The sequence below is a fragment of the Oryza sativa genome, chromosome 6 (assembly GCF_034140825.1).
Source record: "Oryza sativa Japonica Group chromosome 6, ASM3414082v1".
NCBI lineage: Eukaryota > Viridiplantae > Streptophyta > Magnoliopsida > Poales > Poaceae > Oryza > Oryza sativa.
This window is the reverse complement of record NC_089040.1, coordinates 28,248,762-28,261,553: the sequence shown is the minus strand read 5'-3', so window position 1 is coordinate 28,261,553 and position 12,792 is coordinate 28,248,762. Positions and strand designations below refer to the sequence as shown.

The following is a 12,792-nucleotide window of genomic DNA, read 5'->3' as shown; positions in this document are numbered from 1 at the left end:
TCGTCTTGGCCTACAATGTTGGCTAAATTAAGAGCTTGATTTGACACCAAAATCTGCAAAAAATGAAATGGAAATTAAGTAAGTAGGCCATGATTGAGATTAATTACAAAACGGGAATCAATTTCAGAGAATCGCGAGAATTATTCATGTTTTCCATACGAAGTTTTGTTCCGACCCTAGCTGCATTCGAGGATAAAGATTTGGAACCTTTTGGAAAACGTGGTAGCTCATTATCACATGATTAATTAAGTAGAACTTTTTTTGCAAAAAAAATAACAATTTAATAGTTTGGAAAATATGCATGTAAAAAATGAAAAAGTAGAGTTGAAAAGGTTCGATTTGAACACAGTTTTATCGATTTGAACACAGTTTTATCGTTAAACCTATAGTGGCTTATAAAACGTACCGTTTTTTAGCGGCAAAAGAAAAAAATCTATAAGGAAAAACCTTTTTCATATGTATTCTTAGCATTTAAAAGCTAGTACTGCAAAATGAAAAACATCAAAATCAACTGTATGACTATGGTTTTGAAGTTAAATTTAAGCTACGGCATAAACCGAAGGAGTCTATACGGAAGATGAGAATCAGCAGCTCATTTGCGTCACTGGAAATCCGGATTCTGTCACGTTGATATACTAGTTTTTGGTTCTGATTTGCTTCTGATTCATGACTAATTTACTCTTAAAAAATGAGCAACCTTGTCTCACCATTTAAAAATGCCCACGAGCAAAATTCACGTGGATGACGTGGTTGCCGTTCATGTCAACAGATCTCTCCGAAGATTCAATTACCGAAAATCGCAATATTTTATAACCAAAATTTGGATCCGCTTACACCTCGGATCTGACCTAAAAGCGGTAGCTGCGTCATGTACACATGTGTTGCCTCTATTGGCAGATTTTGATTTTGCCGAATCAAAGTAGACTCACGTTTCATTGGTTTTCTCAACCAGGCCAATCAAAATTCAAACAATAATGAATTCAAAATGTTCAAATCATCTACACTGGACAAGTGGACGCTGGACAGTGACTCATCAATTCATCATTCCCATTTCAGGGTCTATTTATATATGTTTCTCTTTATGCTTCTTTAGGAAATAATTAAAGTTAGTTTATTGGGTAAGTGGCAGAAGAAACCTAGTACTGATTTCTTATTTTTCCCTTTTAATATCTAGAATTGTACTTTTCTGGTGCAAACAACAAAATGGTAAGTGTGCAATACTAAGGGCACAAAAAATATTTAAAAACTTGAATAGGTATTAGAAAACTGTAGGGTAATTGAGAAGCAAGGGAAAAACTTGTGACAATGGGTTGATCATCTTATCATCGTCATTATCACACATAAACCCTCCTATCAAAGAATTGTTCTTATTTTTCACGACGAAAAGACAACCGAAAGAAACGGAAAACGACCACCAATGCCTCCTTTTATGATGACAATGATTTTATACTCTACTGCTGACATAGGCAATTATTTCTCAACAATCACATGAGCAAATTCTACACGTTTAAGAAAATAAGAGAAGTCGATCGGCATGATCATTTTCATGTCTCTATAGGATGCATGAAAAAAAAAGTGGTGAAAGCCCTCTTTCCTAGTACAAAACATGATACAAAACTCGTGCAGAAATTTGATGTTCGAATTAACAGTGTTGTGTTTGACCATCGAGATTATATTTCCATGAAAACCAAGAAAGAGAAAAAAACAAAAAGACTCGTTATTAATAAAAGAGTAAATTTTACGCAATTACAGTTTTTTTTATCAAAATATCATAAAACTATAGATTATATATAAAAATGTATCTTAAAATTACAGATTTAGCATCAAATTTATCATTATCACTAAACTAAATAATTAACATCAATATTACCACAAAATTTTAGCTTCTGTAACTTGAAAAAATAATAGTGCTATAGATCTAAATTTGAAAATATCTATAGTTATATGATAACTTCATCACTAAATATTTAATTTTCTGAAACGATCTAAATCTATAGCTTTGTGATAAATTTAGAGCTAAATCTATAGTTTTATAATATACCCTTTGAAATCTGTAGTTTCATGATAATCTAGTCAGGGAATTTGCTCTTAATAAAAGCTAGCGGATTTTCATATGCGTCTCAATGATGGTCAAAGTATTGTATGACTATCGGCCTAACTACTAGTAGCTCATGCAACATTGAGAGGCATACGATCAGCAACTACCAAGTCAATCTTCTTTTCAAAAAGGAAAAAAAGAATAAAAAATCCTACCAAGTCAATCTTTCGCATTTGATCAACTAGTAGCTGAACCAGAGCCTCCCAAGTCCCAAGTCCTAAGAGCAGGTATAATAGCAGGCTATAAGCCAGTTATAAACATATTTTAAAAAGATAAAGGAAAAGAGAGAAGAGCAGCGGGTTACAGATCTGTAGCCAGCTGCAGCACATGTTTCAAGACATAATGTGTGTATGATAGGTGGGACCAGGTATTAATAGTATAGTAAGCAATTATTGTATGAATTGGCTATTATATTGGCTATAGATGATTTAAAGTTAGTAATGGGCTATACTATTAAAATTGCTCTAATGTCCACCTTCCCTTGTGTACATACTTGTTCGAGAAGTCATGAAACATCCTAGTTATTGTACTGTTCGCACAGACATTCCCTCCCTAAATTGGTCGTAGCCCCTGTACTTGTCATTTGTCAAAAGAATTGAAAATTTTCTCCATCTCTTGAGTCTTGACCGGCTCCATCTTAGGGTTTTTTTGGCACCTATATAATGCAAGATGCATTCCGTTCTCTGAACTTTCTGAGTTACTCCATCCGTTTTTTCTTAATATATGACACCGTTGATTTATTGAGATATGTTTGATCATTTGTCCATCATTTAATTTATTGTGACTTGATTTATCATCAAATGCTCTTTAAGCATAACTTTTTTATATTTGCATTTTTGTAATAACATGAATGATCAAACATTTATAAAAAAATTAATGGCGTTACATATTGAAAAACAGAGATAATATTTAAAAACCGCCCATACGACAAAGAATGGATTGTAAATCTCAATGACAAGTGAGCTCCAACACTAGTATAGGTCAATACATTACACAACCAAAAATCTATGCTCTCTCATAATGTATTTTTTCATTAGCATGAGAAATATTCCTTTACATCCTACCAAGTACCATTATCAATAAAAGGTTAGTAGCATTCCTACATAAGGCAATAGGTTCTGAAATATAGCAGGGTACATTTTTTTAACTATAGACATTCCCTAATAGTTGTAGAATTGTAGTTATATACTCTGGGTATTCCATACTATCAAGTACACACGCAACCCTAGTTGACAACGAAAATACTAAACCATATAGTTCTGTGTCTAAATATGAGCATACTGCCTTGTCTACATGTTTTAATATACTTCCTTTCGAAATCATGTATTGCATGTTTAGATTTACAATACTAGAATATATCATATCTAGTGCTAGATTAACTTATTTTAAGGTAAATGTGGTAGCACCGTGCATGACCTTCTAGAAGGTTTTCAAAGTTTAGAGACGGGTTGAGAACTGAGCTCAGAATATAGATATTGGTTAGGTCGTTACTGCTCCTCGTTGACATGCATAATATAGTATTTGACAAAAAAAAATCATATGCACATCAGCGTCGGCACACGGTTTGAAGGTTTTTTTTTTATGGTTTTGTCATGGCCTATTGCATTTTTATTTTCCTTCTATAGCTCTATGCTATATGCATAAACTAATACAACCTTATATAACAATCTCTGCTTACAAATACTATATAATTGTCACTGCTTACAAATATTTAACGTTTAGAGCAAAATTCGGTCAAACTTTTAAACTTTTATCATCAATTTTATATTAAAGTAAGTTTATGAAATCTAATAAGTTTGTATATTGTGGTATTACTTTTGAAGAAAAAAAATATAGGCATATCGTTTTCTTGTTTCAAAACTAAACATTTAAGAAAATATTTATAGCAAAAGCTTTAAAATTTTAATCAAATATTATCATAAACATTAAATATTTATACAAACTAGTCAACTGCATCCTTGTTTGAATCATCTCAATAAATTCAATGTACGCATCTAATAGAATAAAAGATCTCGAGGGTAGAGGACTAAAAAATAATTTTAGAAGATAGAGACGTGTTATTTATGCATACATGGATGGTTTATACCAAGGAAAATATATAGTTTAAACCATATACACAGTGAAAACTGAAAACTACCGTTGTATTAAAAAATAGACGCATGGTATTTGTCCACATCACCAAGAATTAAAAACAAATCTCAAGCATCTATTTTTTTAATCCAATGATAGTTTTCAAGTATTTACTACATTGCGATTTACACTTACATATTTTCCCGAACAAATGTAGTCTATTTTGGAGATAGAGGGAGTAAAATTAACACTATCTCCGTTTTCTAATAGATGACGCTGTTGACTTTTTTGAACACACATTTGACCATTCGTGTTATTATTAAAAAAATTTATGTAATTACAATTTATTTTGTCGTGAGTTGTTTTATCACTAAAGTACTTTAAGCATGATTTATATCTTATGCAGCTACATAAAATTTCTGAATAAAACGAATGATTAAACATGTATTAAAAAGCCAACGACACCATCTATTAAAAAACAGAGGGAGTAATAAATATAAAGAGCTGATTTGGTTTGAGGCCCTACCAAAATGTTGGTAGTGTCAAGCGTAGATTTATTACTAGCTAGGCAAAAATTGGTTACAATCCAAATACTATCAAAGTACTATTTAAAACTACCGAAATATTAGCTTGGCACAAATTGACACTACTCCAAACATATCAAAAATCACCAAATAGGATGGAAAAAAAGAGAAGGAAAACAAAGAGACCAACCCCACTACCCCTACCTCCGGTCCTTCCCCACACTGTAGTGGCCCTATTCTATAACCCCCACACCCTCGCCCTCCTCCACCCGCGTCGTCTCCTCCCTCCCCAAGTCTCCTCCTCCTCCTCCGACTCCGATCCACCCCCGGGATCCCGCCCATGGAGTGCAACCCCGTCTCCTCCACCACCTCCTCCTCCCTGCTCTGGGACTGGGACGCCACCGCCTCCGCCGAGCCGCCGCCGCCGCCCGGGAAGCGCGGCGGGAGGGATTCGTCGTCGGCGTCGGCGTCGGCGAAGCGTGGGAGGTCGGCGGCAGCAGCGGGGGATGCGGCGGCGGTGGCGGCGGAGGCGCCGCGGTGCCAGGTGGAGGGCTGCGGGCTGGAGCTGGGAGGCTACAAGGAGTACTACCGCAAGCACCGCGTCTGCGAGCCCCACACCAAGTGCCTCCGCGTCGTCGTCGCCGGCCAGGACCGCCGCTTCTGCCAGCAGTGCAGCAGGTCAGCCACTCAGCCCTCCTCCCCTTCCCCTCTCGCTCTCCTCTCCTCCAATACCGCGCTTAAGATTCTGAGAAGCATAGTTGGTGAGAATCTGGAGAAGCTGACTTCTCTTAGGAGACTGGAGAAACTGCGGCCGTCAGGAAGCTCTCTAAACAAGCCCTAAAGTTCTACTAGTAATTGATTCAATCGCCCCGTTAGTGATTCGATTGGGCGAATTCGCGCCCTGTTTGAATTGCTTCGATATGCCTAAGTGCATAGTAGTAATCATTAGTACGACTATTACTATACTACCTGTGCAGTAAAAGATAGGGTATAAATATGTATGTGGCCATTTTGTGCTGGTACAGTGTGAAACTCTGTGCATGACTGATTGGTCACAAGGTTCTCTGCCCCTTGCCTGATTTGGGGAGGTAAGATCCTGTTTCCCCGTCGATAGTACTGTGCTAGAATTTGCCTGTACGCCCTGCATCTGGAAAGCTGCCAAGACAGTGAATTGTCTGTGCAAGGCAAGGCTTCCTGAATTTCTGGTAGGACGGCCTGTGGCTTGCGTGTCTATGTGAATGTGTATTTTCAGCAAAGAGGTGTGTGTTAGTACAATGAGTGATTGCTATGTGTAGATAGTAGTATTTTGCATAGTTGCATTCTTGCATCTGCTTTTGCCAGAAACTCCCTGTGACCAAATTCTGCTTTTAATTGTGGTTATAAACAATAATTCATTACGTTTTGCGGCATGTTTATGTCGTTTTGATGATTTTTTTTGTTCTATCTTGGGATTATCAAGGTTCCACGCGCCTTCGGAGTTTGATCAGGAGAAACGGAGCTGCCGGAGACGACTTTCTGATCATAATGCCCGTCGACGGAAACCACAGACAGATGTGTTTGCTTTTGGCTCTGGAACACTACCGCGATCACTGTTTGGTAATACCCTCGTGACCTATATAAACTACAAAAGTCAATCACAGTGTTGTTTGTAGTTTCTGTCTAGTAATATATTGGAGAAAATTGTTGGTGGTTGGCTGATGTGATGCATATTTAATATCTGAAAAAAAATCAAGATTATATCTCACGATGTCATACACTGTATTTCCCTGAAATAATGCTTAGCTGGATCCTTCACTATTTTCTATGAAAATAATAGCATGTATGGCCATATGGGATAGTAGCCTTAGCCACTACTGTATTATATTAATGCCACTTTAGTTTGGGATTTTGTCAATGCAAAATCTATTGGACGGTATATCAAAACAAAGAGCATGCATTTATTCGTTCTCCTGACATGTTTTCTTTGAGGAATCAAAAAATCATTTACCATTGACCTTAATAATGCTTGGGTAGTTTCCCTCCTTGTCTTTGTAATTTTCTAAAAGTTTCTCTTTCTTAATTTCAAATGTTATTGCAGATGATAGGCAGCAAATAAGTTTCGCATGGGATAATAACGCTCCACTTAACCATGCAAACACCACTTCAAGTTCCTCGTGGACATCTGACTTACAGCTCTCCCAAGTGATGGACATAAGCAAAAGGTCACGAAAAGCTGGGGCAGACAGTGCAAATATCCGTTTGTCAAATGCTTTGCCAACTCTTTGTCATGACACAAATGAGCTCTTGCCAATAAAAGGTATGGCTCCATGATCTTTTTATATCATGAATGGAAAATTAATCTACTCGAATAATTTTACTTATGCTGACAAAGTTAGTTTACTTCACTTAGCATTCATGCCATGTGCAGTGACAGGCTTAAAAGATAGGCTACAATGCTAAATTTGACAGCATAATATGTATCTCTACTACCTTAAAAGCGCAACCATTCTCCTTCTGTCCTCTTCCCACTGTGCGCAGTCGCCTGCTCCTTCATGTGTGCGTAACCACCGTAGCATCCAGTATTTTATCCTTAATCCATCCACCCAGCCAATCGCCCAATCCTCAATTGTATGAGCTTGGTACGTTGCAAAGCACTGGCATATTACTAGTAAAAAGAAGAAATAAAACAGTAAAATCCATATGGCCACTACCCAAAATGGGTTGATACATCAAGTTTGTTGATACTGGCATCTATCCCGAAACGAACTTTAAACATGTGTAGGTACATTGATATTTGAATTTTGAGGTTTATAGTTCAGCATTCTTTCTGTAAACCAAACTCCCAATTTGTTGTTTCACAACATTGCAAGTTTCTTATGCAGTGCCAAAATCTTGGCTGCAGATTTTTTCCCCCCATCTTTGAAGTTAGGAACATTTGAAATGAAAATTTTCCTAGTTACTATGTATATTTGAATATTCACAACCCATGTAGGACTAGCAATCCAGCATTCCAGTTACACTTGTGGCATCATGGCAGATACCTATAGCCTAGGTATCACACCATTGACCACTATGCACGAGTGAACTTATGAGATCCATCCTATTGCTAAATGCTTTCCATCCTCCGAGCCCCTTGATATGCTCAATACAATCAGATACCGTGTCTTGAGAGTAGTATTTTCTCTAGTTTTATTTACTGGCGCTGTATGCTTGATTTTTCATTTCATACGTTTCTGTTATCACTTACCACTATTTTATTTTCTTTCGACTGTCGCTCTAATGCTTTGATGGTCCAATTTTGCAGGTGCAGATGCATCTGAAACTGCTTCAAAACTAGATGGAGCACTAGATGTTCAGCGTGCTCTCTCTCTTCTGTCAGCTAGTTCAAGGGGTTTGACTGACCCCGGACACCAAACATCTTCTATCATCCAATTTACGAATTCGAACCAAAACAGCACATTGCCCAGTGTACCAAGCGAAGGAAACTCTAATGTACCCTTTTGGGTTGATGGACAACATCAAGCAGTAGAGCCTCAGGTGTTTCAGTTCACAATGGACACCGGTAACACTGTGTTTCCGGATCTAGAGCGGATCAAACCTTCCTACGAGTCTTCAATGTTTGGTCTGAACCAGATACATTGAAGCCTGCAATGATCACCAGCACGGTCGCTGCTAGTATGGATGAATAAGCACACGTCCTGGACTATCCAAGATCGTCCAAGACTTGCCCCAATCTGCCGAGTGTCAATGCTATATCCGTGTGTTTATTTACCTTCCCATAATTCAGATAAACCTTGTGAACGCCAACATCTAAGTATCAAGCGTTCACAAAGTGTGCTAGTTTCAACCTTATTTCTGTCAAAATGTAATTGCTGTTGTGCAATTCTTTGTTCTTCGTGTTGTACAAATTATTCATTGTTCTTGGCGTTGTACAATCTACTGCCTAACCATTTGTCAGAATATTAGCTCTTTCGGGAAACAAGACATGATTTTTCCCTGTGCATACTGTTTTTCAGTGTCTAATAGTATAATTTGAAATCTTAACATGTTTAAAGTAATTTTATCCCTCTTTAAAAAAGGGAGAGAGATTTTACCCCGATATGCCGTTGCGCTTGACTTCTGGTCGCCTGGACAGCATATGGTTTCTTTCTGACTGGTGCGGTGTACTATGTGCATCTTACCAGCTTTTTACACGGTGGTTAACGTTATATTTTTTTTATCATTAATTTCTGTCATAATGCATTATCAATTACTACAAAATTAACATCATATATAAATATTTTAAAATACGAATAATGATACTACACACATGCCACCAAAAACATTTTTAATTCATATTAGTTAAAAAAAATATTAATGTAGATTTTATGGAAAATAAAGGTTTCTTATTTTTAGCACAAAATCTTGTCCCAAATGAATCAAAATAAAGCTATTTCTTCACCCATCATCTTCTCTCAACCAATCATAATAATTCTTCATCTACATTCTTTTTGTGAATCAATCATAATATTCCTCCAATATTTTCACCTACTTTTTTAATATCTGTTCCTACAAAAAAAAATGCCAACATTTTGGAACAGAGAAAGTATTTTAGAACGGAGTACTCCAATAAGTGGAAGTTCAACAGACTATAGGTGTTTAGAATTTGGTGACACAAAACCACTTGGAAAATCTGCATAATTTACCTGGATAATCAAAAACCGGAGTGGAACCGGCAGATACATTTTAGATTTGACTTCGACATAGATGATAGGCATAGATAAGTATCATGGATCCATATGGAAAACAACACAAGGAGAATAATATGAAATGGATTTGGAGGCGCAAAGAATGGCAGCATATACAACCGACTCAAATCAACAAGACCAGGAGATGATGACCACAAGTAGGTCGACGCTTCAGACAAAGAACACACAACAGCTGCTGATCAACCAGCAAATACAGCTGCTATTATTTCACAAGATAGCTCATTTCGGAGAATTACATAACACGGCTCTTTGCTAAGATATACAATCATACAAGGTACCATCCATATTTGATAAAGTAGAAATCAGCAATTTTAAACCTTGAAGGCCAGGGATGAGACTTCCATATCGGCACGCAAACGCGACCGATATCATGGTGTCCTCTCTCTTTTCTTTTTTCTTTTCTGTACTCTATCCTGCATTAGTTTCAGTCTGTGGTCATTGGCCCCGCAATACAACAGCGGAAACGTGCCCTGCGGACATTTCTCATAACCTCTATCTCGGCATTCTCAAGCATGACAACGATCTCGGCAAATGATGGGCGAACTTCAGGGTTTGCGTCCCAACAGCAAGTCATGATCTTGCTCAGAGAATCCACACAATCCTGCGGGATTGCAGGACGAGAGCCCCTGTTTACGACAGCAAATGCAGCCTGAACGGCTGTCATGTTTGTGAAGGGGAGCATGCCGGTTATAAGCTCCCACAAGACAATCCCAAAGCTGTAAACATCTACTTTATGATCATAAGGCCTGTGCTGGATCATCTCCCTGCATGATGGCAAGATAAGCATATTTGACAGAGATTTAAAAAGGTAAACAGTAGGCAATGAGCGTGAATGCGTGATTATGACTTACGGTGCCATCCAACGGTAGGTTCCTGTCTCTGGGGTCATTCCCTCAGTTTGTACCTCAATTCGAGCAACTCCAAAGTCAGCTATCTTGATGGATTTGTCTGCTGAAATTAGAAGGTTATCTGATTTTAGATCCCTATGGATAAATCGCAAGGCATGCACATAAGCCATCCCCCGAGCAACATCAAGTGCCTGCTTCACAGCCAGCCCCAGAGGCACAGACTTGTTCTGCCTTCGTGCAAGGAATTGCCGAACAGATCCACCTTTTGCATATTCAGTAATGATACACCAAACAATTGATTTCCGGCACGCCCCAATGAACCTTACAATATTTGGGTGCCTCAACGTAGACAACATCATAACTTCCTGCACAAACTGCTGTTCCATCAATTGAGCTCTCTCTGGGTCATTCTCAGGCTTTTCCAGCAGCTTAATAGCAACGTCTTCTCCATTGTATGTTCCCCGATAAAGCTTCCCAAATGCCCCTTGAGCAAAAGGAGCTCCCATGTCGAGCTTACCCAGATCAATGGTCCACTCCTCGTAATTACTAAGTATCTCCGTCGGATGGCTTGGATCCATCAATACCCGAGCCAATGCATCCTCATTCAGAGTAGGCGCCATAGCCCGGTTCGGATGGATGACGCTATTGTGAACCGAATAACTCGGCGCCGGCATATCACGGAGGCCAGGGTGTTTGAGCATGACCGTGCGGGACTCGTTTGATCCCACGCTGCTGTTATCCACCGACATGGCAACCGAACCACCAACAAAGTTCATCATGTTCAGGTTGTCGGCGTTATCCACGGACATGTGGGAGCTCTCCCCGACCTTGTGGTAGTAGGGCATATTGTGGAAGCCATTCATCTCGTTTTCTTGCCTTCCTCTGCAACCTATACCACCTCCAATTCCAGCACCGCCCAACATATTCTGAAACCTTGACCCCTCAATCATCTTCAAACAACCAACACTAACAGTAGGGTTGCTTTACGAAACAGTAGAATCGCTGAAAAACATCCATTTCTCAGTTTTCTTCAGTGCTCCCACGGTATCTAGAATCAAAACAAAAAACTGATTAGCGCCTAAATACGCATATAGTAAAGTATACCATCAAAATTATGCTAAAACAGGGGCGGATCTAATAAACTGAACCCCCAAACTATTTGGGGAACAACCAAACTACTATTCGTATCAAGTTTCAAGGCAAATTAAGAGAAAAGCTTCCTCCGAGGTCTAGAAGAGAAACAACAAGGGTTCAACGCAAAATTTGGGGAACAAGCAAACTACTATTCGTGTCAAGTTTTCAAGGCAAATTAAGAGAAAAGCTTCCTCCGAGGTCTAGAAGAGGAACAACCAAAGGGTTCAACGCAAAATTGGAGGGAAAAAAAAAGTGAGTGGGTACACAGCGATGAGGAAGAGGATGAATGGATGCTCACCGGGATGCGGCGGAAGCAGCAGGACGAACGGCGGCGGCGCGCCTCGCGGGATCGGCGGCGCAGGCGGCGGGGCGAGCTCACGAGGAGTCGGAGTCGGAGTCGGAGGCGACGACGAGGGGAAGGGGAAATATCGTCGTCTCGTCGAGGCACCGCACAACGATCTCCTTTTTGTTTTCCCTTTTTTTTTCACAACTACGCTAGGAAGGATGCTGATTATGAAACATTGGTACTACTATCTTTTACGGGGAATGCAATTAAAACGTAGAAGCTCATGGCACCTGCAAACTCACTCCCACAATATAAGTTATTTTAACGTGTGTACGCTTCGTACACACGTACATCCATGTCTACGAGTACCTTCGGAAGATTGAGCTGATATATCTTGAGATTAATGAATCATTAAAATTTCATAATTTTAATATAAATTTGTTCTTCTCTATACTGGGGGTAAATATCTCAGTATTCTTTCGCTATTTTATTTTGTTTTGTTCTCATTTTTCTCTATTTTCGACGATGATATTGTTTAACCTTACGTGTTAAACACGGTTAGCAAACTCGAGTGTCCACAATATGTACTACATATTTGTATTTAGTAAAACATAATAATTTATTCTAGATGCCTAACTTGGTATTTGTTCAAATACATCACGGATACGTATACTAACACAACAACATTCATATGAGAATTTGTATTAAAATTCCGCTTGGAATCGACTTAATCTGAGAATTTGTATTGTTTTTGAACTTTTAAATATCTAATTTTAAAGTAGACTATTTTTTAATATGAACTTTTAGTCATACCACCCTATCTAACGTAACTGAAAAATAACCAATGCTAATGTTATCCTACCAAACTCTTAAATAGAAGACGATCCAAGTATTTTTTTACTATTGTAGAAAATCTTTTATATATTTTGTGATGAAGATAGTAAAATATTCCATCATCTCGCATCATGGCTGCATTAGCACTTTATCAGTCAACCCAAAGTCTCGAACCTACTGACCAGAGCACACACATTAGATTCATCAAACCATGTGGTCCAATTCATCCCAATTGATGAGTAGATTAACTAGGGAAATCAAGCAAATTTCG

At 38.5% G+C, this 12,792-nt stretch overlaps 2 protein-coding genes across 2 annotated transcripts; one reads left to right on the top strand and one right to left on the bottom strand.

Annotated features, from left to right (window-relative positions):
- Positions 1–4,927: 4,927 nt before the first annotated feature.
- Positions 4,928–8,650, top strand: LOC107276066 (squamosa promoter-binding-like protein 11). Its single transcript, NM_001428267.1, has 4 exons — positions 4,928–5,370; positions 6,152–6,288; positions 6,770–6,988; positions 7,976–8,650. The coding sequence occupies exons 1-4, from the start codon at positions 5,033–5,035 to the stop codon at positions 8,311–8,313; spliced, it is 1,032 nt and encodes a 343-aa protein (NP_001415196.1). The 5' UTR covers positions 4,928–5,032; the 3' UTR covers positions 8,314–8,650.
- A 686-nt stretch (positions 8,651–9,336) lies between these two features.
- Positions 9,337–11,968, bottom strand: LOC4341763 (serine/threonine-protein kinase STY13). Its single transcript, NM_001425684.1, has 3 exons — positions 11,700–11,968; positions 10,271–11,315; positions 9,337–10,183 (listed from the first exon to the last, which is right to left on the bottom strand). Exons 2-3 carry the CDS (start codon positions 11,215–11,217, stop codon positions 9,844–9,846), a joined length of 1,287 nt encoding a protein of 428 aa, NP_001412613.1. The 5' UTR covers positions 11,218–11,315; positions 11,700–11,968; the 3' UTR covers positions 9,337–9,843.
- Between the last annotated feature and the right edge of the window lie 824 nt (positions 11,969–12,792).

Bases quoted from the DNA above. Each gene is read 5' to 3' on its own strand.
- LOC107276066 (NM_001428267.1), top strand. From the start codon at position 5,033: ATGGAGTGCAACCCCGTCTCCTCCACCACCTCCTCCTCCCTGCTCTGG. The intron at 5,371-6,151 runs GTCAGCCACTCA...GGGATTATCAAG, and splicing joins TTCTGCCAGCAGTGCAGCAG to GTTCCACGCGCCTTCGGAGT. The intron at 6,989-7,975 runs GTATGGCTCCAT...CCAATTTTGCAG, and splicing joins TGAGCTCTTGCCAATAAAAG to GTGCAGATGCATCTGAAACT.
- LOC4341763 (NM_001425684.1), bottom strand. From the start codon at position 11,217: ATGATTGAGGGGTCAAGGTTTCAGAATATGTTGGGCGGTGCTGGAATT. The intron at 10,184-10,270 runs GTAAGTCATAAT...GCCATCATGCAG, and splicing joins ACCTACCGTTGGATGGCACC to GGAGATGATCCAGCACAGGC.